This window comes from Puntigrus tetrazona, chromosome 17 (genome assembly GCF_018831695.1).
Source record: "Puntigrus tetrazona isolate hp1 chromosome 17, ASM1883169v1, whole genome shotgun sequence".
NCBI classification, from domain to species: Eukaryota; Metazoa; Chordata; class Actinopteri; order Cypriniformes; family Cyprinidae; genus Puntigrus; species Puntigrus tetrazona.
This window is the reverse complement of record NC_056715.1, coordinates 12,976,966-13,002,011: the sequence shown is the minus strand read 5'-3', so window position 1 is coordinate 13,002,011 and position 25,046 is coordinate 12,976,966. Positions and strand designations below refer to the sequence as shown.

The 25,046-nt window shown below is 38.0% G+C and overlaps 1 protein-coding gene and 1 long non-coding RNA gene across 3 annotated transcripts in view; one reads left to right on the top strand and one right to left on the bottom strand.

The window, feature by feature from the left end:
- LOC122361848 overlaps positions 1-13,979 on the bottom strand; it is a 63,065-nt gene extending 49,086 nt beyond the window's left edge. For both annotated transcript variants that reach the window (XR_006253035.1, XR_006253036.1), the window contains exons 1-2: positions 13,844-13,979; positions 12,301-12,426 (exon numbers count right to left, since the gene is read on the bottom strand). This is a non-coding gene — a long non-coding RNA (uncharacterized LOC122361848). The remainder of the gene's footprint in view (positions 1-12,300; positions 12,427-13,843) is intronic.
- Positions 13,980-14,119: 140 nt separating this feature from the next.
- On the top strand, positions 14,120-24,943 carry smyd2a (SET and MYND domain containing 2a). The gene is made up of 12 exons (XM_043262896.1): positions 14,120-14,442; positions 15,822-15,885; positions 18,971-19,081; positions 20,883-20,943; positions 21,352-21,476; positions 22,198-22,265; positions 22,354-22,456; positions 22,808-22,918; positions 23,116-23,239; positions 23,673-23,847; positions 23,967-24,075; positions 24,214-24,943. The coding sequence occupies exons 1-12, from the start codon at positions 14,270-14,272 to the stop codon at positions 24,295-24,297; spliced, it is 1,308 nt and encodes a 435-aa protein (XP_043118831.1). The 5' UTR covers positions 14,120-14,269; the 3' UTR covers positions 24,298-24,943.
- Positions 24,944-25,046: the final 103 nt, after the last annotated feature.

Here is a 25,046-nt window from a genome sequence, read left to right as displayed (position 1 = left end):
AAAGCGCCGGGCTCTCTTCTTCAGGGTTCTTTTTCGTTCTTTTCGCGAACCTCTGGGGCTTCCCGCCCCAGCTCAGAGCCGACAGGCTCCTTGCGGTTGGGCTGAAGCAGCATCCTTGCATTACACGAACAGTCTGCTTCATAATCAAATACCATCTGTCGCTACATCTGAACCTGTTTTTAACATCTGTGCTTTCTGGTCTTAACAAAGCTTTAAAAACCAATTCACAACTTTCACAGCTCACCGAGCTGGATGTGTATATTTACTACCTTTAATACATCTTTCTGCTACTTTTATGAGGGCTCTGCTCTCTCCCAGCTGGGGGGCTGTTAGGAGGGCTGCTGGTGGGATGATACTGCCTTGCTCAAGTACCAACTGGCCTGCCACGACTAGCCAAGTGCAGAGCACCGCCGCACACCGGGTCACGGAGGAAAAGGAGCGAGACGGAGGGAGGGAAAACAAGGCGAAATGTGCCCCGATGAGAGAATGAACACCTTTTGCCAAAACAAGTTTTGTCCATTTGCCCCTCCGATGAGGAGGCTTGGAGTTGATCACGCTTGAAGCCCTATTACTGGAAATGGCACTGCAGGCCGAATGACAACCAAGGGGAGAATCAGGAGCATGGAGCAGAAGTGTGTTCTGGGTAAATGGGTAAGTGAAAGGTTCCTCCGAGGACAGATCGGTCTGTCACCTCGCACATGCCGAGGAATCTGCCGAGTGTCTTCTACAACTTCGAACCCATTCGCCGGCAGATGTTACCAGTGAGGGTTCCAGAAAACATGATGGTATGTTCGGTAAAGCCAAAACTAGATGTTTTCTATTTGCCATGCCTCGTATTTCCTTGAGCTCAAGCGATCACTATATTCAGTTTGTGTTCTTATATCGTAATGAACCATTAAATGAGAGTATATGAAACAAAACGACATTAAAAAGCCAATACTTTTTCCTCCAAGTTCTTAAAAATAGACTCTTTCTACTCATGTAGGTTTCGTATGGTTTTGAGCTTTCAGTGTAATGACTTTATAAAAATGTCATGTGGTGTAGCCATCGAGTGAAAAATACTTTTTTTTTTTTCTTTCTTTCTTTTCCTTTTGAACACGTCAGCATTCACCGAATCATTCATTTCAAAGCTTTTTGGGAGGTTGCACCAAATGACATTTTAAAAGTAAAAAAAATAAAACAAAAAAAACTTTATATACAGGACACACAGTCATGTGGGTCTGCAGGGGTCCCATTTATGATATTATTTCCAGTTTAAAATAAACGTACAAATTTCTATATAATCTATGTTGTTCTCACGATGAATGAATGAACAAAATGAATGGATGAATTGCTCGCTGTGAGAAATGCAAGCTGAGTGATTCAAGTGATAAACAGTTCCTGTGATGATACTGGTAGAAAATAAAGGACATTTAATTCAGAAATTAAAAACATGCTCATCATGAAAGAGGTGTATTCAAGTCATTATATGCACTGTTGAATAAACTAATAGATATGGGGGGGAAAATGAGCATAATATCATTGACCCATATAACAGAATCTGATTCAAATGTTTGTTTTGTAACATGTAATACTACTTAATTTAATTACATAAAGGAAGAAAAAACACCCTTTTCTCCCTCAGTGTCCCTTTTAGAAAAGGCTAATGTTTCAGATGACTTAGTGACACCTGGTGGCAGATTCATTACCATGATCTCTGCTAATAGAGTCGGTTCCCACTCCTCCAGCATTGGGGGAGGACAGACCACAAGCCCGTCATTAATTAAGAGCCACATAAGATCATTAAAAAGTCAATAGGGCCTTTCAAGTCTGTGAGCGTTTTCAGCATGCCAACTCAAAGTCGGACCTTTTAAATCAGAGAGGCAGAATAGCCACAAGCATTTCACTTTCAACTGGCTTCTGTTTCACTTCCAAGTCCTCCTCCATTAGCATTTCCAGAGTTTTCTTATGCAAAGACCATCTCATATTTGATAATGTGCCTCAGTGGTATTCTCTAAGGGTAACTCTCTTTTCTTGATACGTATGATGTGTATGGGTGCGCATAGCCTTAGAGTCTGCCACGACTACTTGTCTGTGTTGTGTATTTGAGCAAAGACATTCTGATGTGAAGACTTCTGGACAATCTAGCTTTATCTGGCTTTGTATCATGTGCTTTGAAAACCAACGTGATTTACTTTGCGTTAAAGTCAAAGTATGTTCAGATGTAATGTTAAAGTGATCTACGCAGAGAAAAAGGCTTGCTCAAAGGTAGTGCATCAGCATTTGAGGCCTCTTCAGTATGAAAGCTTGTTTCCATCTTAAAGTAAAATATAAAAAGGTAAATACTCACTTATTTAAAAAAGCAATGCATTTTAAGGTTAAAAAAAATGTAATTCCCTTCTGTTGCAAGTGGGGATGCCTTGATATTATAATTGTGGCTGATACTGAAATGCTGATAATTATTGTCATATTCTCATTATTTCACATTATTAATTTATTCCACACAAGTTTAGTGTTTTTTTATTAATTTAAGTCAAAACTAAAGTAAATGTATACATTGCAGCATTATAAATGTACAGTATGACGAATTGATATTCCTTCACTAACTTCATTTAATCATCTAGAAATGAGAATGTACAAATAAAAATCCAATACCACTAAATAATATCTCTAATAGGCTATCTGACAATAAGCATTTTAATGGCACCATGCATTTTTATAGTTGGTCAATATCAATGGCAAAACAACTGTGATGTGGCAATTAATTTACACAAACCCTAAACTTTAGTGTTTAAAGTTTAGGGTTTGAGTAAATTAATTGCCACATCACAGTTCAAATATTGATATGAGAAGTTGGGGTCTATTAAAATGGCTTAAAAACACAATCAAGAGTTGAGGGACAAACTGTGTAGCATTTGAAGAGCCACCAACTCTCATTCCTCCTAATTGTCATGCCGAGCATTACGCTTCTCAGACAATGGATAAGAAAAACACAAGGGAGCTCTGAAGATGTGGAATGGCATGCTTGCAATGTGCCTAAGAAGTGTGTGTTATATTTTCAACTTTTACAAGTTAGTTCTGGTCCTCCTAAGGAATAACCTTGCCCTGTTTGTGTCAAGGCAATGCATGCCTTAGAAGGAGATATCCTCTTGACAGAGAAGGCCTCTCATTCCTAACACACTCCATGGTACTCTTTTAACGCTTGGGTTACAGCCCCCTTAATCTGAGCTTCCCATGAGTGATGCATTGATATGGTTGATATTTATACATGTTAGACGACCACAGGTTAAAACACACAGCGGGCTGTGCCACCTTATAACATATTTCACATTATCGCACCAAAAACATTTTTCAGGGCTCAGCACAAAAAAAGAGACGAGGAAGCCACTGAATCCTAGACTTATGAAATATCCTAGTAAAAGTTTCTGATTAATTTCGTATCACTTATAACATAAAAATGACTTGCAGTTTAGTGGGTGAGTCAGTTGTGAAAGAAATGGTTCCTAAGAGTGATCTGTTCACAAATCAGACATCATGGCTGGTGCTGTGTTCAACGGTGCGCGAAAGAAACGCTGGTACAGGTAATAGCATTGCTTTTGTGAGCCAAATCCAGGCATAAGTATCCGGGCTATCTGAAATTTTGTGTAAGGTCAGGACATGAGGTTTACGTTTCCCATCTGAATGCTGCTTAATTTCAAAGCGATCTTTGATTGAGAAGTGCTTTGTGCATCACTATATTACTGACAATGGATAATTGAGCTTTTTTGCTGGTAAAATTTTACTGATGTTTCACTAATGTGATAGTATCACATACGTAAAGAACATATGCTTTACGCATAATGTATGTGGTACTTTCCAAAATGGTGCTCTAAGATGACACAGAGGAGACAAATTGCGGAATGAAGTCATTATTTTTGTTTTCTTTGCTCACAAAAGGTATACGCGTAGCTTCGTAAAATTACGTCTGAAACTATGTCCTTACTACATTTCTGAGCCTTGAATGTGTTAGGATTCTTGCTATCTTTGGAGGGTCAGAAAGCTCTCAGCATTCACCAAAAATGTGTAATCTTGGTTCCAAAGATGAACAAAAGTCTTGCGGGTTTTAAATGACATGAGGGTAAGCAATAAATGACAAAATTTTTGTTTTTGGGCGATCTATATCTTTAACAACATTATGTCTGATGAATACACACAAAGTGTTCCTTTAAATTATTAGCACAAATTTGAATTTTTGTCATTAAATTTGCAACAATTTCATTTGCACTCTGGAGTCCGTTTTCTGCAATGTGAAGTATTGCCAAATAGCTCTAGTGGGTGGTCTCTCGTGTAGCAAACACAGTGTGATTAGCTCCCCTAATGATATTTTCTAGGGGTGTTTCTGAAGATTAGCATATTGTGATATTACCATTGAAAAGAGTGGGAGGCCCGGGGGGGGGTTGTAATATCGTAACACACACTCATACCCCAGTCAACCCCAATAATTCAACTGGGAATTTACCTACTGAAGATTAAATGATCATAAAGTATTAATGTGGGGAAATTTCATTAGGGTCCACGATAGTCAGATTAAATCTAGTCGGAGAGTAACTAGATATTCAATATCAATTCCGACAAGGTTGTTGTATGGTAAATCCATTTTGTTTGCTATCCCTCCTGAAACCAAGGCTAATTCATTTAAATTTAAAGATGTCTATACAGACAAAACTCAGTTTATTATGAAACAGTGTAGTTTGTGGGATACAGACTATGCTGAGATGTCTAGAGATTATCTATAAAACCGCTGGCATCATGGTACTCTGAACCCACGCCTCTGACTTTGCCAATCTCCTTCTGCATTAGAAATGCCACAATCAAATCTATGTGAAATCTTCTTATGAGTAAGCTAAAAAGATTAATATCTTTTTAACCTTGCAGGTTATTACTTACCTTACAGAGGAGGGATTATTGCAAACCTGTCTTCTTCCCAGGAACTATTTCTGAGTATGATTATATTTTATTGTAAGCAGGACAGGGTGACCAAAGAGAGCTGGACTTGGCATAACAAGGTCTCTTGTCTTTGATTATACTGTGACCTACAACCCTCTTTGTAAGGTTCCGAACCTGTTTATCAAGAAGGCCAGACAAGTAAAGTCTTAAAGGGACAGTTCACCCAAAGATGAAATTTCTCTCATCATCTACTAACCCTCATGTTGTTCAAAAACAAACAAGTACTGACCCATTTATTCTTTTTACGAAACGTGAATGAGGGCTTTTCAATCTCTAAAATAGCAACAAAAAAAATGTAAGGAACAAACCTAAATTCAATATAAAACATAAACCAAATTATTTTCATTATTCACATAAATTGTTCATGAAAAAAGTCAGATTTTCTTTCAGTGCACCAGCTGATTCAATTCACAAAACTCAATGAACTCAAAGATTTGGTCACACATGATTAATTACTCAATATAGCTGGAAAATTGTGTGATTTACATGGAACAATATTTTTTGAAGTTTGACCACCCCAGTCCTCATTCACTTTCATTATACAAGGAAGACATGACCTGAAGACCGTTCACCTTTTGTGTTCAATGCAAGAGAGAGTCAGTCATCCATTTTTGAAAGAACAGTAAACAATGACAGTATTTCCATTTTTGGTGAACTATCCCTTTAAGGAACCCCAACATTGGATAAAGCACCTCTCTCACGTCTGAAATATGATTTCCCAGCTTCATTATTTTTCCAGTTTAATGGCATCGCCGCTTGTGACAGGGCGTAATAGACGGTAGCCGCCAAAGAAACTACAAACTTAACTCCTTTTCCAGCTCACATGTCACCGCGCTTGACAAAAGGTCTTTGAGGTGGCCGACATCAACTATCTACGCTCTTTGTAACCTTTGTTTGTGGGATAAATGTGTGAAGGCTGAGGTGCCATAAGACAAGGGATGACAAGCTGGACAGCTGCAGCCTGCAAACTCTAATCTTTAAGCTGCCTGGCTCTCTCAGTCCAATTGTTGCGGGCATGGCCAAGGAATTTCATTTATCATGAAATAGACACCCCTCCAAGAACTCTCCTCCTCTGTACCTCGCTATAAATAACCTCCTTTTTTCCTGCAGTAGAAAAGCGGCACGTAACATATCAGAGACATAGCATTCCAGGTAAAAAATATAAAAGGGTGGCTATGGATGGGTGTCGAAGGACTAATTGGCCAGAAGGGATCGCAATAATCTTGACCTGCTTGTTGGCTCCTGAATGACATTTCAGAAACGAAGAGTGGCGGTACCAGTGATGGACACGCCATCTGTCATTGTTTAATCGTATTTTAGAGGATCACCGGAGGTAATAATTGTATAAACAGAGACGATCCCAGTAATACGCTAATGCTTGGGGTGAACCGGGACTCCTTGGATCAAAGTGCGCTCAAGAGAAAGGATCAGAGGGGGTGAGAGCATTGGACGTAAATGTTATCTTTGAGAAGAGACTCACTAAGGCATCTGTGGCTTGCGTTCCTCAACAACTGTTGCCAAGCTAGTTAAGAGACAATGCAGATCAAGCCCAGGTATCCGACAGCTGTTAGCCAACAATAAATGGAAGAGGAGAGGCAGCCATGGAAGAAGTTACAGCATAGAGCATTTAGTCAGCCCCCTTCGCAGTTGTCACTTGGGCTATGTCCATCAAAGTCCAATTTAGGTTGGCTATTGAGGGAGATGGACAATGCGGTTCTTTTTTTTCCCTCCTTGCTTCTTGGGATGCCAGGAAGATGGTGCCGCTCAAACACACATGGCCGCACGAGCTCTCACACACACCATAAATAAGACAATGACACATTGTTCCCTTGAAACCATGAACGTCTGGGCTATGAGAAGGTCAGCCGAAGGAGAGCTCTTGTTGTGGAGGCATAAGCAACATGGAAAGAACACAAAAGCATGCCAACTGGCACCACGGCAAAGCTCATTCTCAATCACTATCAGAGTGTTGACATGACGTGATACGTCCGCAAGAATCCACTAGGAAGTCAGAAAGGTGTCACACGTCTCCTTCCTGAATAAAACTTCTCTAGATGTTCGAGAAGCTTTTTTCTATCCGAGTAATCTGATCGTTTTACCATTAGGTTCCCTCATCTTACATGTTCTTGGCATCCTTACACATATCAATTATTTATGTTCTCTATTTGCCTTTCTCAAGTAGCTCTCTTCGGAATATTGTCTAGACCCATAACAAAGCAGTTTAATACTTTCCACAATATAAGAAACTTAATGACTGGATTAGGAGACTTCAGAATCCACATATTGTGAAACATATTGTTTTTGCATTTTGATCTTCTTATCTTACGAGTCCAAGATTGAAACACTAATCTAACCCAAGATTAGGCTCAGCTTGTACCAATGGTTTTCATCCACAGTGACCCCAATAGTATTAGGATACTTAAGAAAATATATTTTAATATACAAAATGTTGCTCTGGTTTCTGATACCTTTTAGTTTGTTTTTTTTTAATAAATAATATGTTTATTAGTATAATATGTTTATGATTATGTGTTAAAATCATCAAAAGTGACAAAATGTTATTAGAATGGTTTCTGACGTATATCATCCAAAAAATACCAAATCATAATTTTGAATGGTAGTGTATACAGCGTATTAGTGAACCCTACATGCATTTAAGTAAATATGTATGTGAACACACTGGAACATGTCCACTCTAACTGCAATTAAAATTCCAATAAAATAAAATTACTGAAAATTACTGGGCTAATAAAAAGGGTAAATAATATAATGTCACTCAATTGTAAGTGAAATTAACTGTCATTACAGTCCCTATTTGTGGCCATTTCATATCCCTTTACCAGATACCACACCACAGTTTGTATCATTTTGCTCTGAGTTTTAAGTAAGCATGCCTGAATATCACATGTTTGGACTCGCATAACCCCTGAACAGCAACTGTTCATTGTCAAATCCTCTATTTTTGGGCTCACTATGCATAAATCGCTATTAGCCATACCAATGCAGATGCAATTTAATTTTTCATAAACAATATAAGAGGTTACACAACATTCTTTTATGAACATCACCTATCCTAGGAGGACTTGAAAGGATTTCATCATGTAACAGCAATAAACTAAATGCAATCTAACCCAGACACAATGAAGACATTTGGTAAATGTAATATTTTCTGACGAGGATGCTTCTGTCTTTGTGTTTAATCCACAAAGAAGCCTCCCCCCCCTCTCTCCTCAGACAATCTCATCCTTTTCATTCAATCAAAAGATAAGCACACAAGAACATGGTCAATTCATCAAATCTGTACGCTAGGACCAGTTCAATAATATTAGGTTCTTCCACTCCATGATGGGATGATTTTTGGAACAAGCCAAATGCTTATAAAGGCAAGTAAAACAAATCATGCTTAAGTCTATTCTTCACGTCAACTGCGAGAAGACAATATGTGCCAGAAAAAGCGTGACAGAGAAACTTGTAACAAGAAGAGCATTTTGTGCCAAGACAAATATATAGCTACTTAATCGTTAGAAATTATTTATTTCCAATGTTGATCTTGTTTAACAAGAAATGTCCTCATCCATATGAAACAGGTCATATGAACATCTGTAAATGGTTATAAAACAGCATCTGTTTAGCACACATAATGGCTCGCATTTAAATGTCCAGATGTCCCGTTTTACCCATATTAATAAAATGATTGTGGTGGAGGAATTAAAGAAAACTGCTCTCATCAGCTCAGTAGAGTGTGGGCTTGTAGAAGCACAGCAGGGCCTACATTAATTCAAATGTTTGCCTTAAATGTTCTTATTTGACATCGGAAAAAAATATGAGCACCCACCCATAGTTAAAATCAATTTCATACGTGTGCATAAGCTTTAATGCCTTTATTGCATTTCTACTAAAAAGTGAAATTTCAAATGTCCAATTTATAAAAGTTACATAAATTTTAATTGAATTGAATTCTTTAATTGTAGTTTTAATTGTATTCTAACGTCAAAGCAGGGCTTAAACTAAAACAATTAAAATTACTGTTGTTGTTGCTGTTGTTGCAGGTCTAACTAATTTTACTTCAGCTGGATGCCAAGGCATCGTTTCATATAGTTTATGTACTGACTGAACTAAAACTGAACAAGAAATAGAAATTAATAGCAACCATAAAATACCTTTTTTTATTTAATAAATGTAAAAACTAATAGAAATAACACAATTACTTCAACCTTAGCTTTAACAGAAAATATAACAAATTTAATTTAAAGTTAATAATAATTAGTATCTGTATTAATATTATATTCATGAAAACTATAATAGTATCTCAATAATAATCAAAATAATACTGCCTGAATGACAGGTACTCACGTTATGACTAGCAACTACCAGAAGATTTTATAAAATCTGACGTCACCTGAGGTGAGAAATTCTATTTTAGGATCTGTGGTGTGCGTTCTAGTCATGCCAGGTGAGAAGCATGTTATTTGAAATGCAGCATCATTATACAGCAAGTTAATTAAGTGTTACGATTACCCTAACTACTGTAACTGGGGTCATTTAAATTGATATTTTGACAGTTAAATAAAGTATAAATGTAAAATATCCTAGACTTTAACCACTGATGTACAGCACCTTTTCAAAACAAATGTCACAGGTGTAATGGTGCTAACTGTACCGCACTAATTTTGTCACTCAAAGCAGAAGTGAGACCATCACCGGCTTCAGCTGACGTCGGTTTTGCACCTGTTTTAAGGGAATCGCGCAGTTGAATTCAAAGCTCCACAGTGAAAACAGAGATCAGCGTGATGATTCGAGGCCACAGACTTGGCACTTAATCTAAGCGACCGCTAACAACAGCGCAGGGCCTACAATTGAGGGGAATTTTCTTAAAGCACTTTATGGGCCAACAATCGCACATTACTCATGTCTGCAACAGCTGCTGGTAGATTTCTGTGAAACTAAGATGTGCCCTAAAGGAACTGTGGAAGAAGAGTGTGTGAAACCAAGACAGGAATTTTTGCAAGCATGTGAGTGAAAGCCAAGCTACTTGTATGATAATATACACTATATAAGTAGTTGTAAGTGTACCTGAACATCCAGCCTGTACCTCTGTGCACTATTTGTGCAACACCGTTTTTACGTACCTTACTGCAAGTTTCGCCCAGAAATGTCCACTCAGTGGAGCTAAAACACAGAACCCTGGCACATTTTTATTACATTGATATAGGTATATCGCGGCGCTTCAGAATGGAAAAATCTGTGCACTGATGCTAAAAGCTAACGCTCCATCATGTTGGAAACATGCCCTACACAAAATCCAAGCCTAAACCTACCCGACAGTGTTAGCAAATGCAAAACCGATATAAAAAAGGCATTTGTTGATGCATAATTTAAACTCGCTTTTACACAGATTTGAACTGTTTTGTTAAACTGAATTCAAACCGGAGCTCCATCTCTGTACTCCGTGAGCTACAGAACAAACCAACCATCTATGAAAACCCACAGAAATAACTCTGGATATGCGTGATGCTAACTAATATTCCTCAAGTAATTGCGCGTAAAAAGGAATAAAAGGAGTTTTACTGCCTCTAGTGCTCATTTCTTTTGGAAACGGCAGTGATATGGAATTATTGGTAAGTATTTCGTGTCTCGCCAAAAAAGTACAAGAAGGTATGTCTATGCCACAAGACCAGGAGGCATAGTAAACGGTTGGGGATGTTAAAAAGAAAAATATCAGAAACAAAAATATTCCAGACAATGAAAGATAAAAATATGTATGTTTTTGCATTTATGGTCCAAACTAAATGAGCTCAGAGTGTAGCGTTAAGCCCTACATGTTTGTTATGGGGAGATTTAAGGGTTCAGACTGCTCTCTGTCATCTGCACAGATTGAAGCATTTTATCATATCTGAGTCTCCTTGAGAACTAAATCTACTTATCATTTTTTTTTCATTCCTTATCATTTTCTTTAATTCAAAATGACAATCCGGACTATCTAATCCATCTTCCTTTTATTAGAAAAAAAAAATTATTATTATTATTCCCATAGGCTCTGCCCTTGCTAATATCAAAAATGATTTAGTATTTAGGACATGACGACTAGGGAATGCCAGAGAGGGGGTTAGGTCCCAAGAAACATCGCATTACACATTAATCAAGAAAGAAATTAAAATGATAGCATTATTCACAAATGGATAGGTGTATTCTTCTTTGATGGCATTATAAAGCGCTGTGTCTTTAGATTAGAACTGCTAAGAAAAAACATTTTGATTGGGCAGCAGGGCTGGGTAAATCCTTTAGGTGCATGTTCGTGTCAGATCCTTGGGTTTATCTGAAAGGTGATTTTCTAAAGAACTTTAATACGGAGAAGAAGAGGACACAGAGGGAATTTTGGGAGTCGTTTCTTAATCTTTGATCCTTTCCCCGTGTCTGCTTCGTGAGTTGAAAATAAGGCACGGTGAAGTCCCACAGAATCCCCCTGTCAAATTTCACAGTGGAATTCAACTCAAATCCGATTCAGCTCAAAGACAAAATAGTTTTTTGGGTTTTTTTTGAAAAAGGAAAAAGAAAGCCTTCGCATTCTGTTTAAACGGTTCAAATGTCTTTCCTTGAAAGAACGCAAAACAACAAGCAACAAAAATGAATAAAATCGCCCAAGAAAATGAAAAGGTCTGATGATACAAGCGTTGGCCGCATTCACGGTCTGTAATGTTGCCATATCCAAACCATATAAAAATATATATTGATCCGGGAGCCAAAAGCTACTGCTTTTATTACAGAAAGACGAACAATTGTGATGAATTATTCAACTCTTCTACCTCACTGATGATAACTTAACACAAAGAGCTGTTCTGTAACTTTGCCAATCGGACTAATTGATGATTTGCATGTGAATGCTGGCCTTACATTTACCACCCTTTAATGTAGGATCAGCTAGAACCATTTCAAAATGAAAAGCTCAAACATCTTTGTTTTTGGGGTTTCTTTTTTTTCATTAAAAAAAAAAAAAATACCCAATTGATGCAGTGGTTAGTTTTTGTTTGCCATTCATGTATTGACCATTTGGCTCCTTTTCCTCATTATTATTGGAATAATTTCTCCCCATGCAAATCTTTGCCACAAATATATTCAGATCGATACCGGAACACAACATTTGCGTTCACAATAGCGACTCCTCTGCCTTAAAAGACAAATCCTTTCAGGCTTTAATTTTCCTTTGATGTGGGATACATAATTCTGATTTAATAACTCTTAAGTACAATATCCAGGACATGAGAAAACAACAATCCCAGTGGGGCCCGAGTATTGGAGCAATAAATTGTCATCTGGTTGAGTATAACTTGCTCTTACCAGCAGATGGAGGTACTGTTTCAGCATGGAGCAGTGCACTATACGGTCAGCAGATGGAGGCAGACATCAGAGAGCCACCAAGTGTCTTATAAACAACACGCAGGCTTCTTTATCCCTTTGACTATACTGTAAGGAAAGAAGAAAGTAAGACAGTTCTGTAAATAACCTTAAAGCTGACCGGCAACAACGCTAACACTACTGTATCAAATATGATAAATGAATTCATAAGACCAAATATGCTTGTTTTGCACAGTCGACTACATGCTTTCTGACTGATGCATGTCTTTTAGCAAGTAAAAGGCCTTTTAGAACAATCCTAAAAACATCTGCCTTGAGGTTGTTGAGAAATATTCAAAATAAAATTATAAAGTTAACATAAGAATAACCTTTACATCGCTATTATTGATATTTCGAGACACAACTTTTTGCTTAGTATGTGGGCCTATCAAATACTACGGCCTTTTGAGGAACATTTGTTTCGCATATTAATCAGCATTGTATTGAATTGCATTATGTTGTCACCCACAGTGAAAACTACAGAGCAAGTCCTCTTATGTTATTTTTAGGCTGTGATGACTGAGATGCAAGACAGCACCAAACGAGTTTATTAAAAGAGAGAGAGAGAGAGAGAGAGAGAGAGAGAGAGAGAGAGAGAGAGAGAGAGAGAGAGAGAGAGAGAGAGAGATTTGCATACATTTTCAAAGCGAGCTGTAAGTATGAAAAAAAATCGCAACTGGTGCTTTTCAGCATATCCGCACTCACGTGCTTCGTCCGACAAATAATGTTTCCAAAGGATATGTTTTGTGGGTACAAAGACATCAAGGCGCGTCCCAGTTCATTTCCGTAACATCAAACTAAAAGATTAATTAATCTGTTCGGATTTGCAGCGTTTCGCTGTCTATGATGTCCCACAATCCTGTGCGGTTATAACCGTGATTTGTTTTCCTCATTTATTTCATATCAGTGCCACGTTATTACGTCAATAAAAAGCCTCAATACACGCTGACGATCAAAATAATTAAGTGCATAACAATAATAGTGATATGGTGAGAGAATTATAAAAAAAAATGCTTAAAATATTACGACTTCTCTATTTAGCAATACGATAATGGAAGAAAAGCAAACTTTTTATACATTTCTAATCATGTATAAATGTTTGTTGCTTACGTTTTGGTTTAAATATGCAGTTATTAGCAGGCCTGTGACATGTGACCCTGGACCACCAGACAATATCTGTAGCAATAGACAAAATAGCTGCGTTGTATATGGATCAAAATTATCTATTTTTCTTTCACGCTCCCAAATTATTAGGATATTGATGTCTCATTAAGATATTTGGTACATTTTCTGCCGTAAATACATCAAAACTTTTTTTTGCATTAGCAATATGCATTGAAGAATCAATTTGGACGCCTTTAAATACTTTTCTAAAAGTTTTACATTTTTTGCACCCTCGGAGTCCAGATACCAAATAGCTGCATCACGTTCAAATTATCACCTCCTAACGAAGCTTATTTATTCGGTTTATTTATTATTTATATACCTCAAAAGTCGACCCTCATGACTGCTTTTGGCACCAGTGCGTTCGGCGGCATTAGCCCGCTTTCCGGCGCAGTCGTTGCGCGTTTCGGAGCGAGAAATTCTAGGAGAGCCACCGGATTATTTCCCGATCGCCGTGCCTCACTCCCGCCCGATGAACGCGAGATGGCGCCACGGGGCCAAATAACGAGGTCGCGGACGGCCCGTGGCTCGCGGACGGGCTCTAGGACCGCTGGGCGCGCGCGTCTCCGCCGCGAGCCGCGTCTCTCCGCTTGGTGCAGCTCGGCGTTTAGAGCCGTTTCGCCGAACATGTGGTGTGGCAGTGGCGTCACTACACTTGCCGCAGTCGCTAACGGAACCGACTGAGACCGAGACAGCGCTTTCGGACGAGCACGAGGAAGCGCGACACGCGAGCAGCAGGTCAAGAGCGATGAAAACCGAAGGAATCGAGGGCGCCGAAAGGTTTCTGAGCCCCGGGAAAGGCCGGGGACTCAAAGCCACAAAGCATTTCAAAGTTGGCGATCTAGTGTTCGCCTGTCCGGCGTACTCTTACGTGCTGACCGTGAACGAGAGAGGCGGACACTGCGAATGCTGCTTTACCAGGTCAGCGCTCCTTATAAGTCCAAGCCTGACACTCCGCGTCTTTGTGCACGAGACCAGAGGACCTCACGGCGCGTTGTTTACGGAGGTTTCGTTTGACGAGCGCGTACGCGCAACGCGGCACAGCGGTATTTTATTAACTTTCAAAATAGTTGCCGAACATATTAGGTTTGAGAATGACGCGTTTGACAGGCGGGTGATCTGCATTCATTTCGGGGCTGATCCCTCTTAAAGATGGCTGGCACATGTTTTTCTGTTTGCACTGCTGTTTAAATGCTGCTGGGTCGCGCACTGGGAAGGGTGACCCACATCGTGTTGTGTACACACGGTTCCAGCACGGCCAGTGAGTGCTGTGGATGAATGTTCAGTAAAATCTTTATTTCCAGTCAGTAAATGTTTTCTGCAGACCTGTGTGATGGATCTATACTAGATAAATCCACAGGGTGCAATGACAGCTTAGGTAAAGTATGACTTTTTCCCCATGGAGCAAGTAAGGAGATGTTAAATTTAGCGTGGGGTGAAAGTCGTTCTTGTATATTTTTGAATTAATAATGTCAATGTAATTGTAAAGAGACTGATCGTGCATATTTTTTAATTGTGACTTGATTTTCTGGTGTCCTTCTCCAATTTGTTGTCTCTGCCTGCATGTCAAAATTCAGTCCAAACAAATGGAAGAAAAAACATTTCCCAAACTCCCACTCTTTATTTTTTTTTTTGGATCTAGTTCTACTTCTAGTTCATTTCCACTTCAAAAGAATAGCACGCGCAAAACAGAAATTTCTGTCATCATTCATTCACATTCATGTTGTTTTAGATGTTTATGTCCAAGACTTTGATTAATCTTCGAAATGCAAATCAACATACTTTTAATAGAATTTCTATTCCTCTGTTGAAAGTCCATTCTACCAAAACATTGATGCATCAAGATTTTCATTTATATTCACATGAATCGGGTTATTTAATCCAAGCGTATAATTTAATATTTTGCCAGTGTTTACTCAACCTTTGCTCAAAAAATGTAGAACTTTCTTTTGTGGGATATAAAAGATGATGTTTTGAGAAATTTATTTGTCAGTGGACGTCAAAACGGGTTACCGACATTCTTAAAAATATTGTTCTTTATGTTCAGCAGAAGAAAGTCAGGTTTGTAACTATATCAGAACAGAAGGACAGACTTTCATTGGAAAAAAAAAAAAAAGATGCAAAGGTGACCTTTGTTGTCATTTTAACATAACGTTTGTGTTCCCGAGAATAATGGAAATGTTAGAAGTGAATAAATGATGACAGAAATTCATTTTTGGGTAAACATGCAAATAGTGGCACACTGAAGAGAGAACCGAGAATAATCTGACCAGTTAAACTATTTGTTGTTTCATTCACAGGAGAGAAGGGCTGTCGAAGTGTGGAAAATGTAAACAGGCCTTTTATTGCAATGTAGAGTGTCAGGTAAGTCTGTGTCTGTCTTCTTAATAGGTTGAAATGGAATCGCAGTCTTGTGTGTGGGTTTGCTCCATTGACTGTTCCAAAATAGATCACTCGGAGATGAAAATTATATCATTGCTTGCTGGTTCGTGTAACGTGGAACACAAAAAATAAACATTTTCAAGCTACTCTTTCCTTGCCAGGCAGTCCGTGGTTACCGGGCTTACGAAAAGGAAATTAAAAAAACATCCACCATGGATGCTGCTTAGTGATAACGTGTGAACTGATCAAAGCTGTTGTTATGTAATGGAATGTAACCTTGGAATGCTGTACTGACCAATCAGAAGCTGCGGCCGTAATGAGCTGTTCTGTAAAGTTAACATTGCTCTGTCAGCATATATCAGAGTTTTTTTTCCCCCCCTACGCTTAGTACTTACACTACAGTGCTCTAATTGTGAGGACGGTCCCACTGGAGCAGCCATAGCTGAAGAGCTTTTTCCTGTGTATGAGTCAGAATGAACTCCATATTTAATAGACTCTCTTTACCTGGAATCACACCTGTGTTAGCAGCTCAAAATCGGCCGGACCTCCGCCACTCTTTCCTGCATATTTAAGAACAATTTTGATCCATCCGTTGTCCAAAGCATTTATCCTGCGTAGGGTCACAGGGGGGTGGCTGAACAGTTTTCATATGCGGTAGTCAACATTTGAAGCCGAAAGGCTTTAAAATATTTATTTTATCTCATAAACGTTGTAAGACGGCACAGTTGACTCATTTCCTCATTCGGGGATAGAGGTCTATGGAGACGGCAGCCAGAGTGACAGCTCTGTAATTGATCTTTGCTTGCGAGCGCCAAGCAGAGTCGAAAATCCAGCGCTGAAAATAAAGATCATCAATAATCCATTTGCACTCTCCACCAAGCCCTTCTGTCTTGTCCCTGCTGTTTTTGCGCGTTGTACAAGTTGTGGCATCAGAATCAGCCCATCCATCATCATTCGGCTGTTTGGTGTTTCTATTCAGGCTCGTCAATTTAGGGGTCCTTGTTTTTCTGTCTGAACTAAGTTGCAAAGCTACGCATTATGTGTATGTGTAGATAAGCATTATGTGTTAAAGGGTTAGTTCACCCCAAAATGAAAATTCTGTCATTAATCGCTCACCCTCGTGTCATTCCAAGACCTTCGTTCATCTTCTGATCACAAGTGAAGATATCTTTGATGAAATCGGACATCTATCTGACCGTCTGTAGACGGCAACAAAACTGAAATGATCCCAGATCCAGAAATGTAGTAAAAACACTGGTAAAGCAGTCTGTGTGACATCGGCTCTTTGATTTAATCAAAAATATCTTAATCTGTGTGCTGAAGATGAACGGAGGTCTTTTGGGGATGGAATGACATGAGGGTGAGTAATTAATGACAGAATTTTCATTCGGGGGTAAACTAACACTTTCTAAAAATGGGTCATCTTAAAAAATGACGTTTGCTGAGTATTTACTTACCATTAGCCCTCCAGGACGTATGTGAGTTTGTTCATTGGATCCGTGGGTTCATTGCAGTCAATGGGTGCCGTCAAACAGCTGACAAACAGACACAATAATCCACAAGCAATTAACACAATGTCTTGTAAAGCAAATAACTAATGAATCCATTATTAATACATTTAAACTTTAAGCTGTTACTTTGAGCTAATATAATACTCTTATCAATAATATTGCTTTCTCCAGTGAAAAAGTTGTCTCGTCTGAAAACAGTGGATTTTAACGCCAGAGGACAACAGCAGACTTTTCCACTGGAGACAGCGTTATTATGGATTATAGACTTTTTTTTTTAAGACCGAGGACACAATTTAAAGTTATAACACCTTAACGATGGATACGCAGCTTTTCACTTTTCACATTTGCTTTTAATAATGCCAGTAATTTCTCAACCTCATGCCATTCTAAACCTGTAGTAGTAAAGACATCTATAAAATAGTTCAACAGTGATAATATGACACTACAGGAATACTAGTTTTGTGCAAAGAAAACACAAATAATCACTTGAAGCTTTATCAACTTAACCCGGATCACACAATTAAATTTTTAGGCACTCTATCCCTTTAAATTATTCCATCGTTATCATCAGCTTCTCCAAGGAGGAAACGTAAAGCATGTTTGTTTTGTCATCCCAACTATGATGCACCGTTGTCTGCGTAAATGACTCCCAGGAAGTCGCACGCCGAAATCACACCGTTGATTTTGACACTGTCTGACCACGGTGTTCAGATAAACAAGGAATAACACCACAATGTTTACAGTCCTTGAAAAAGAAACCACAAATGGTTGTCATTGGCAAAGAATGAGTATTTTACTGCAAAAAAAAGCCTTTTGTCCGCCTAAATATAAAAAGAGTCAAAAAAAGAACAGCAAACCAATATAGCATAAGCAGTGATCATGGAGCAAGTCTGCGTAGCCTGTTTATTTTAAGGGACTTGGTCGTTGCTCTATTCCTAAATTGAGCTGGAAGGCGTTCTGGCCGCGCTGTTGCTATGACAATCCATCTCGAACGCATTAGGGATCAGTTTCTGTTTGCTCGCCAGAACACAGGATTTAGTTTATTCGTTGCCCAGTAGCCTGTGAGGCAGGACGAGAGACTAATTCAAAGTCTTATCTCTCAGGAATTCTCGTATTCGCCTCGAAGCTCCATTCAATTTGAAAGCGTGACTCATCAAACGGAAGCAAGCCGACATGCGATAGGTTATATCAAAAGCATATCATCTCAAAAAGAATAGCAGTGACCCTTCATGGTTTCATTGAACTCTGTGTGTGTTACGATATTCAGCAGATTATGTTATGATCTGCAAGATGCAACCCATTCTCGCTATTAATTAGTTGCTTATTAGAATGCCTACTATTAAGCTGTTGGTTGTTTATTAGTGCTTATAAAGTACGTCTGCATTACCGTGCTCTACATCCCTATTTCTACCCAATACCATAACCTATTATTTACTATTAAGCCGCAAATTTGGAGTTTGAGTTAAAAGTTAACGGTTTGTTTATAGCTAGAACTGGACCTTAAAATAAAGTGCTATATTTGTGTGAAAATAAACATGTCCTTGTCCTTCCCTCAGAGAGGAGACTGGCCCATGCACAAGCTGGAGTGCTCGGCCATGTGCGCGTATGGAGAAAACTGGTGTCCATCAGAAACAGTGCGACTGGTCGCCAGAATAATTCTGAAACAGGTGAGGATGGCCTACTTTTTTGGCATGACAGCATAACTCTGTTTTCATAATTAGTTCACACCCAAAAAATGACTCAAAATAATGGATTTTAAAAAATGAATGTCAGGGGAATTCAAAATGTCATTTTTGTTATGCTTTTTTATTTCTTTCGTTTAAATATTTCTAATAATTTATTATAATTTCTATTTTAGATAACGCTTCAAATTAAACATTTTATTTCAGATTTAATTTCATTTTAATGTTTTTTTTTTTTTTTAATCAAATATTTCTTTCAGTTTTTTTTCAGTTAACACAAACAGTATTAATAGCTTTAGGTAAGGGCGTTTACGCTGCTTTTAAGGTCACTTACTTCTTGGTTACTTTTCATGCAGATTATTAATACACTTAATCGTATTTTGCTGACTAGCATGCTGTCCCTTGTTGAATGTTTACAGTGCATTTAAAAGGTAGTTATTACCTTTGAGTCTCCGCTACAACTTTACTGCCCGTTAGAACTTAAAACAGTTTTTGGCTGTGTTTCTGCGATGAGGAGGCAGCTCTCCAACAGTAATAATGTCTATAGCTACAGCCACTCTACTCGTGAGTGCTTCAGTTCACAGAGTAAGAGAGGTCTAGTGCAGCCACAATCCTCACTCGCCAATTACATCAGTTGTTTTGCGGCGCCACTTCAGTAGTTTGCAGACTTAAATCTCTATTGAATGTTTTCATATCCTGCAGCTTTACATGAAAGAATTATGTTCTCTGAATGTTGAAAAAAAATTGTGTTTGTTGCAAAGAGGCCAGAGAAGAGGCAGCTTGCTTAAAAACAAACATCTGAGGAATATAATCACCTCATATATGTTTGTACTGTTACACGCTGTTGGTGCAAAGCTGTATTTTCCAGCTATTAGTCCAGTATTTTCAGAAATGATATATATTTATAATGCGTAGTATTGTTTTGGATACCGTGATGCACTTTTTCCAGCTTCATTAATGAATAAAGTTAAAAAGAACAGCATTTATTTGCAGTAGAAATATTTAGTAAAATTAGAAAGTGGTTTTGTTTTAGCTTGTGAGAAATATATGATGGATATTGTTATAAAAAATTTTTAAATGAAAGGGAAAAATTAATTCAGCAGTTTTATTCATGCGCTTGAACCCATACGCATAATAATGTGGGAGATCATAGGGAGCAAAAACGGCACACATGTCTTCAAAATCCAAGTAGATCAAGGAATTTCAGACAGCAGGATATTACACACACATTGGATTTAGTTGTGCCATGTTGCCTTCCTACCTCCATATGTTGCCTATGAAGGCAGCATTTATCGTGTTTCAGACACGGCCAGAGGGAGTTTGAAGAAACTCCGATCTTCCGGCTGCACCTGTTACATTGCACAGATGATTAACCTTCACAGGTGTGAAAACATGGATTGGTTTTCTTTTCTATTTCTTTTTTTTTGAAAGGTCACCGGTAGTAATACTCAGCCTTTTTTTAAGAATCCGTAAAATCCTGCGTGCAGCTGATGATTTAGTCTAAGTTTAGACTTAGATGCAGCGTTTTCAGTGCTGCTCTGGCACATATGGTGCTACCATGTGTTTTTCATGGATGTCTTTTTCCTGAATGCATCAGCCCCGGCAGCTCTCCCTGTGACTCACTCAGCCGACACATGGCGCTTTGTGTCACACAGCAAGCCTTGTTAGACAGTTGGCCAGAAAACTGTTGTCTTATCAAACACTGAAACGAGTATTTGTTTTGCATGTTTGACAGTTTGCACGGGTCACATCAGATCCAACTTTTGAACATTTTCTTGTTTTTCAGAAGTGCCAAACAGAAAGGACTCCTTCAGAAAGAGTGTTGACTCTTAGAGAATTGGAAGCACGTGAGTGTTTATTTGTTCTCTGAATTAGCTAAACATTATCCTTATATACAGTAGGTTTAAAAATGTGAAGGCTTTTGCTTAAATGAGGGTTTGAAGTTGAAGTCAGTAAAGCCAGTGACTTTCCACACCTGTTTAAAGACCCTTACCAGTTGCTCTGTTGGCCGTCTCAGATATATGACGCCTGGAGTAAGACTTCAGACCTATATCTGTCTCAAATTGTAACTAGTGGAGCCACAAAAAAAGGTCTGACATTGCGCTTTTCATGTAGAGAGAACTATTTCTGCTGTTGCCCTGAAATTCAATTATACATTATTTTTCGATCCAAGTTGTGGCATAATTTGGATAATGTAAGACTGGAGCCTTTTTGAAAATGAAATGTTAATTGCCTATTCTGTGCATGTTTGTCAGATCTGGACAAGCTAGATAATGAGAAGAATGAGATGAATGATACAGACATTGCTGCGCTGCACCACTTTTACTCCCGACATCTTGATTTCCCTGATAATGCAGCACTTACTGAACTCTTCGCTCAGGTAAAGTGAACAGATTTTTCGCTCCTGTGTAGCTTTGAAACTTGTTTCTTATGTAAATGAATATAGAGGAATTATCATTTTATTTTATATGGTTTCTTGCATATGCACCAGTGAAACAATGCATTAAATCATGCAGACGTATTTGAAATGGCTCACTTTTTTGCTACTGAAGTAAACACTGCTGCTTTATTTTATATCGCTAACAGGTTTTATATATTAAATGGGAAAACCAGTTTTGTTTTGTTTTTTTTGTTTTTGTAATCAAAATGTCACCCAAAAAAAAAACCTTGTCATTTAGTCAACCTGTAAAAACTGTATGACTTGCTTTCTTCTATGGAACTTTATGAAAATTATGTTTTGGAAAATACCTCATTGTTTTCACCGCCAGTAGTAATTAAACATTGTTTTATTTTACCCACAGAAGAAAACGGTCATACAGGTTAGGGAAAATTCTCAAAGTTGAGAGGATTTCTCAATTTTTGGTAAACTTTAAAGGCAATGAGTATATTACTTTCACTGTATGGAATGATTTTGACAGTCGTTCTGTCTAGCATTTCAATTAATGGAAGACAGAAAGTATTACATTTTTGGAAAAATCTAACAAAAATAATTTTCACTCCAATCCATATACTCCATTAATGGAAAGTGTGTGTGTCCATGACATTAATGCGGTGAATGTTTCAGGCAAACGCATGTTAATTCCTCTTTTTCTACACCATAGGTGAATTGTAATGGCTTCACCATTGAAGACGAGGAGCTGTCTCATTTGGGTTCTGCTGTATTTCCAGAGTAAGGTTCATTGAAATCAAACCATTGCCATGATCTCAGTATATGCTAAATATATGCTAAAGTAATTGAATGTTGTTGTTTGTGGTAGCGTTGCTCTGATGAACCACAGCTGTAGCCCAAATGTGATTGTGACCTATAAAGGTACAGTCGCGGAGGTGAGAGCTGTGCAGGACATCAGCCCCGAAGAAGAGGTGAGACGAGCCGTGTCATGAACAGGAGTCATTTTAAAAGAATAAAAATTATGTTCATGAATAAAAAGTTACTTGAATTATGCGCTCTGTTTGCTGTTAGCTTTAGTCTATACTGACTGGCCAGTTACCGTTGTAACATTCAAGAATTCTTACTTGGTGTACTATTAACTGTAGCATTATAGGCATTGTAATTAAACTGTAATATGAAATATAAAATTCTTTGCAATATCTTCTGGTAAGTCAGTATTGAATTTCCTGACATCTGTCATATTATAGGTATTGCATAATCATCTCATTGCTAATTAAATTGCAATATATTGTGTGACAATCGTCTTTGTTTCTCTTGTATAGATCTTCAACAGTTATATTGACCTCCTGTATCCAACAGAGGATCGAATTGAACGGTTGAGAGATTCTTACTTCTTCACATGTGACTGTAAAGAATGCACCTCTCAATCAAAGGTACCATTTAAACTCTGTGATAAACAAGAAACAGAAACAAGACTGATGTAGAAAGACATAGGAAAACATGTTCAGTTTGTTGCACATTATATTTTTATGTGCATTTTGGAGCAGGGTAAAATGTGTAATAACGGTTTGAATGGAGGGGAAAAAAACTCATTGATGTGTGTGGAAAAACACCCTCTTATTATTTTTAGGACAAGGCCAAAATGGAGATCCGACAGAAGCTTAGCACACCTCCGGAGGAAGAGGAAATCAAGCAGATGGTGATGTATGCCAGAAATGTCATTGAGGAGTTCAGAAGAGCAAAGCACTACAAAAATATCCTTCATTGGCCTTTTCTCCTTTTGGATTCTGGGGTGGGTGGATATACGTGTGTAAATGTTTATAATTCTGTGCTGTTGCGCAATATTTTGAATATGGGGCAATCTAGAGGCAGCGAGATATTTTTAGTCTCTACTTGACGAAGCTGTGCTATGCTAGCCTTTGGGATATTGTCTGAGAAAAGGTAGACAGCAACAGATCAATACTGCTATAGCTTTGTCATAGACGGTATACACTACTATTTAAAAATTTGGCACCTGTGTGTGTGTGTGTGTATGTGTGTGTGTGTGTGTGTGTGTGTGTATATATGTATAAAAAATTACATTCATTTATGTACTTATTTATTTTTGAAAGATATCAATGGTTTTTTTAATTAGCAAAGATGCATTAAATTGATCACATTGTGGAAGTTCCTTAACTGCTTTGTTACCCCCCAGTGAACTGCTGGAAATCTGTGAGCTAAGCTTGGAGAAAATGGGTTCTATCTTTGCCGAAACCAATGTATACATGTTGCACATGATGTATCAGGCAATGGGGGTCTGTCTCTATATGCAGGATTGGGATGGAGCAATGAAATATGGCGAGAAAATTATCCAGCCCTACAGGTAATGTTGATCCCTGTGCATTTCCTCTCTAAAATGGTTTACTTTTTTAAAAGGCAAATAATAATGAAGTCCTAGTGTGTCTATTTTAGTAATAGTGTTCAATCTACATATCTTTCTAGTGTGCATTATCCTCCTTACTCACTGAATGTGGCTTCTATGTACCTGAAACTTGGAAGATTGTACCTAGGACTTGAGAAGAAGACACAAGGAGTTAAAGCTTTAAAGAAGGTAAGACGCCAGCAGTGCTAATATGATAATGATAATGCTGTATTAGATGTCGGTGTCCCCTTTGAAATCCAAATGGAAAATATGAATTGCTTTAGATATGTTTAGACTTTACAAATTGTGTTAATGAATTTGTCACAGGCTCTTGCAGTCATGGCCGTTGCCCACGGTAAAGACCACCCATACATCGCCGAGATTAAGAAGGAAATGGAAGAGCAGAAATAATGGGAACACATGGAGGAATATGCATCAAACGCTGGCATGTGTCTTATACCTCTCCCGAGAATATAAAAAAAAGTGATGTCAAAATTGTCTGTTCATCTGAAATGTCATTTAAATGAGTTTTTGGTTTGTAAATAGATGGCCTGAGTCTGAAATATTTTGTTGCTTGTATTGTCTGCACTTTTGAAAAAGTGTGCTGCACTGTTTTCTGTAAAGAAGGGCTAAGAATTAAGAATCAAGTATCATATCAATATATGCCAGGATTTAACCAATATTTTGCCCTCTCATGTAGCAACAATATTCTTTTCAATAGCTAACGAATGTAAATCATTTATATATTCTCAATAAGGCGAAAGGCTCTGATCACCGACTCTGTTTTACTTGTCTGTTTGCATGGATATTGTTTTGCGCTCATCAAAATATATCATGGATACTGCTAAGATATTGGACTTCCTATCAGTCAGTGCATTTCATAGTGTTACTTTCATTATTGCTTATTTGTTTGTTAAACATTTGTTTTAGTATTGTGCAATTTTGACAGGTAGCATTGGCAAAAAAAAAAAGAAAAGGAAATGTAAAGAAAATATGCAGTCTGCCACATGCAAAATTTTAATGTGACACTAAAGTAATAAATTCCTTAGGACAAAAACTGAGGACTTTGATTACAATTTATTTAATGTGTATATATATATGCAAATTAAGACATTTATCGTATCACTAAATACATCCAGGGACTAATCACCATCATCTGC

Bases quoted from the DNA above. Each gene is read 5' to 3' on its own strand.
- smyd2a (XM_043262896.1), top strand. From the start codon at position 14,270: ATGAAAACCGAAGGAATCGAGGGCGCCGAAAGGTTTCTGAGCCCCGGG. The intron at 15,886-18,970 runs GTAAGTCTGTGT...TCCTTCCCTCAG, and splicing joins ATTGCAATGTAGAGTGTCAG to AGAGGAGACTGGCCCATGCA. The intron at 22,457-22,807 runs GTGAGACGAGCC...TCTCTTGTATAG, and splicing joins ACATCAGCCCCGAAGAAGAG to ATCTTCAACAGTTATATTGA.